The 3,138-nt window shown below is 45.2% G+C and overlaps 1 protein-coding gene across 4 annotated transcripts in view; it reads right to left on the bottom strand.

The window, feature by feature from the left end:
- Window positions 1-1,664: 1,664 nt before the first annotated feature.
- The window catches only part of LOC103460448 (uncharacterized), a 13,219-nt gene continuing 11,745 nt past the window's right edge, over window positions 1,665-3,138 (bottom strand). For all 4 annotated transcript variants that reach the window (XM_017303310.1, XM_008402621.2, XM_017303311.1 and 1 more), the window contains exons 8-11: window positions 2,753-2,880; window positions 2,530-2,641; window positions 2,323-2,393; window positions 1,665-2,140 (exon numbers count right to left, since the gene is read on the bottom strand). In XM_017303310.1, coding sequence (XP_017158799.1) covers window positions 1,922-2,140; window positions 2,323-2,393; window positions 2,530-2,641; window positions 2,753-2,880 — 530 coding nt within the window. In that variant the 3' untranslated portion in view covers window positions 1,665-1,921. The remainder of the gene's footprint in view (window positions 2,141-2,322; window positions 2,394-2,529; window positions 2,642-2,752; window positions 2,881-3,138) is intronic.

Raw genomic sequence — 3,138 nt, forward strand, 5'->3', positions numbered from 1 at the left:
CTTAAAGTATACTTTTCTTATGTACTATTCAAGAGCTTGATTAGTATATTTTGAGTGTATATCATTATAATTATATTAAAAATATATACTTTTAATATATTTAAAATATACTATTAATATATTAGTAATGTATTGAAATTACACTTAATTTTTATTTTTGATTTCCTGCTATTGCTAATAAACTACAATTTTAATTACTCATAAGTCTTTTGTAAATGAAATGCATAACTACACTACAGTACTTACATTGTTTTAGGCTAAAATTACATGGAAAGATTAATTACACAAGATGTTCAAGGTAATTAAAATATTTTGTTTTATTACCGACATTTTAAAATTGTCTAATTTTACTCAACTTTAGCATTGTCCTGCATTAGGAGGAACCGCACCAGCATATGGTCTCACAAGGGGTCTGAGGATCTCATCTCGGTACCTAATGSCAGTCAGGCTACCTCTGGTGAGCACATGGAGGGCTGAGAAGCCCTCCAAAGAAATGCCACCCCACACCATTACTGACCCACTGCCAAACCGGTCATGCTGAAGGATGTTGCAGGCAGCAGACCGCTCTCCACGGCGTCTCCAGACTGTCACGTCTGTCACATGTGCTCAGTGTGAACCTGCTTTCATCTGTGAAGAGCACAAGGCGCCAGTGGCGAATTTGCCAATCCTGGTGCTCTCTGGCAAATGCCAAGCGTCCTGCACGGTGTTGGGCTGTGAGCACAACCCCCATCTGTGGACGTCGGGCCCTCATACCATCCTCATGGAGTCGGTTTCTATGCACATTTGTGGCCTGCTGGAGGTCATTYTGCAGGGCTCTGGCAGTGCTCCTCCTGTTCCTTCTTGCACTAAGGCGGAGGTAGCCGTCCTGCTGCTGGGTTGTTGCCCTCCTACGGCCTCCTCCACGTCTCCTGGTGTACTGGCCTGTCTCCTGGTAGCCCCTCCAGCCTCTGGACACTACGCTGACAGACACAGCAAACCTTCTTGCCACAGCTCTCATTGATGTGCCATCCTGGATGAGCTGCACTACCTGAGCCACTTGTGTGGGTTGTAGAGTCCGTCTCATGCTACCACGAGTGTGAAAGCAGCACCAACATTCAAAACTGACCAAAACATCAGCCAGACAGCATAGGTACTGAGAAGTGGTCTGTGGTCCCCACCTGCAGAACCACTCCTTTATTGAGAGTGTCTTGCTAATTGCCAATAATTTCCATCTGTTGTTTATTCGATTTGCACAACAGCAGGAGAAACTGATTGTCAATCAGTGTTGCTTCCTAAGTGGACAGTTTGATTTCACAGAAGTTATATTGTGTTGTTTAAGTGTTTGAGCAGTGTTTATATTTTAGTTCATTTAAAGTATACTTTTATTTAATATGTTTATTAAAAGTGTATTTTGGTAGAATTATGTTGAAGTGTGTTTAAAGTTCTAATTCCGAAATTGGTACAAGTGTAGTTTTTGTATACTTCAGATATATTTAGTACTCTTAATACTTAGTATACTTAAAGTGTACTTTCACAAATGTAAGTATGTTTGAAATATGCTAAAGTATAAACAGAGTTAACATGGAGGACATGAGGTTCTGTGCAGGGCTGGGAAACGGTTCAGGTTATCGATTGTGACGTGGAGGAATCCGTCATTTTGAACACGAACAGATTCAGTGAAGCCGTTTCATGTTTGGATGCCTTTAATGATCATTGAGAGGAGAAAGACAATAGATTGGTTTTCATTTTTAAAGTCAGAGTTTCATTCAGAACATGGAAAAACACCAAACCAGGCCGTTGGACGCAAGTTGATTTGAGCGTTTTTGAACCTGACAGACGGTGGCGCTGTGACGGGAAACCCAACAGGAAGTGGCCCAGAATTAAAAAGATTTTTCTCTCATTGAAGGTCCCCAGTGTGAGACGTCCACCAGCAGGACCGGCTTCACTCTCCGCCCTGCAGCTTGTGGATTCCCATCACGGCCAGAGCCAGAACCTCCAGCAGAACCTCTGGTGGCACAGCGAAGAGATCGGTCAGCGACTTCAGAACCTCGTCAGAGGAGCAGAGCAGGTCAGCGGCCCAACGCAGATCTCCATCTGGCTGCAGGGCGGCGGGGACAGAACCGGGCAGACTGGGTTCATCGCTGTCCTTCAGACTGTCCACCTGGAGGGACAGGGAGGGACAGATGGGGACAGACTTGACGTGTCTCAGTGTTTCATCGGTTTTTATCCCTGTGGGTTAAATTGTGTTTTCATCTCATGAGTTTCTGTCTTGAGTTTTGAAAAGTGTGTGCAGGTTGAGGAAGTGATGTAAAAAGTGACAGTGAGGACGTGATGTGGACGAACCAGCTGGTGGAGGACGGTGATGGTCTCAGGACTTCCTGAGGTCAGAGGTCGCTGCAGTGGCAGAGGCAGAGCTACAGAAAGCAGAAGAAGAAGTTCAGGAGTCCATCTGTCTCATCTTGATGTTCTCCAAAAGCATCACAGGTTCTCTGCAGATTCAGACCTGAGAGCAACTGAAAGTTCCTGAGCTTCTGCTCAGACGAGACTCACCATCCAAGGCGGCAACCAGAACACGAAGACCGTCCTTCGCCTTGGACTGGCCCAGGATGTCCAGGAAAGAAGAGACAGCCTTAGACACCGGAGGCCCACTGCCATCGTCCAGCTGAGAGGAAGACAGTGATGCACTGAGCGGAAAACTCTATAGATCTGTGCATCTCCTGACCAGGGAGCAGAAACCCTCTGATCCTCAGACGAGTTTCAACCAAACACTTACTATGTCCTCCAGCTCACTCAGAGCATCCTCTTCCTCCAGAACCTCTCTCAGCTGCTTCAGCACATCTCCACGAATCGACTCTGGAAGTCTGTCAATCAGGTTCAGGATATTTTCCTTTGTTTCAATCCCTGCAGGAAAAACAGTCAAAACCAGCAGGAATCTGTTATGGATCCAGAACCACAGTGACTCTGTGATAAACCTGGAATCTTAAGAGCCAAACATTAATCGCGATAATGAGAATTTGGACATTAATGTTCCTCCAGTTTTACATAAAACCAAACAGCTGTTAGAAAAATTCATGCCTGATAAGTTTTAAAGTGGCTCTAGATCAGTGTTTCTCAACCTGTTTCAGCCCAGCGCCCCCCCAGCCTTTATCCAGCCCCCCA

This window comes from Poecilia reticulata, unplaced genomic scaffold, assembly GCF_000633615.1.
Source record: "Poecilia reticulata strain Guanapo unplaced genomic scaffold, Guppy_female_1.0+MT scaffold_241, whole genome shotgun sequence".
Taxonomy (NCBI): Eukaryota; Metazoa; Chordata; class Actinopteri; order Cyprinodontiformes; family Poeciliidae; genus Poecilia; species Poecilia reticulata.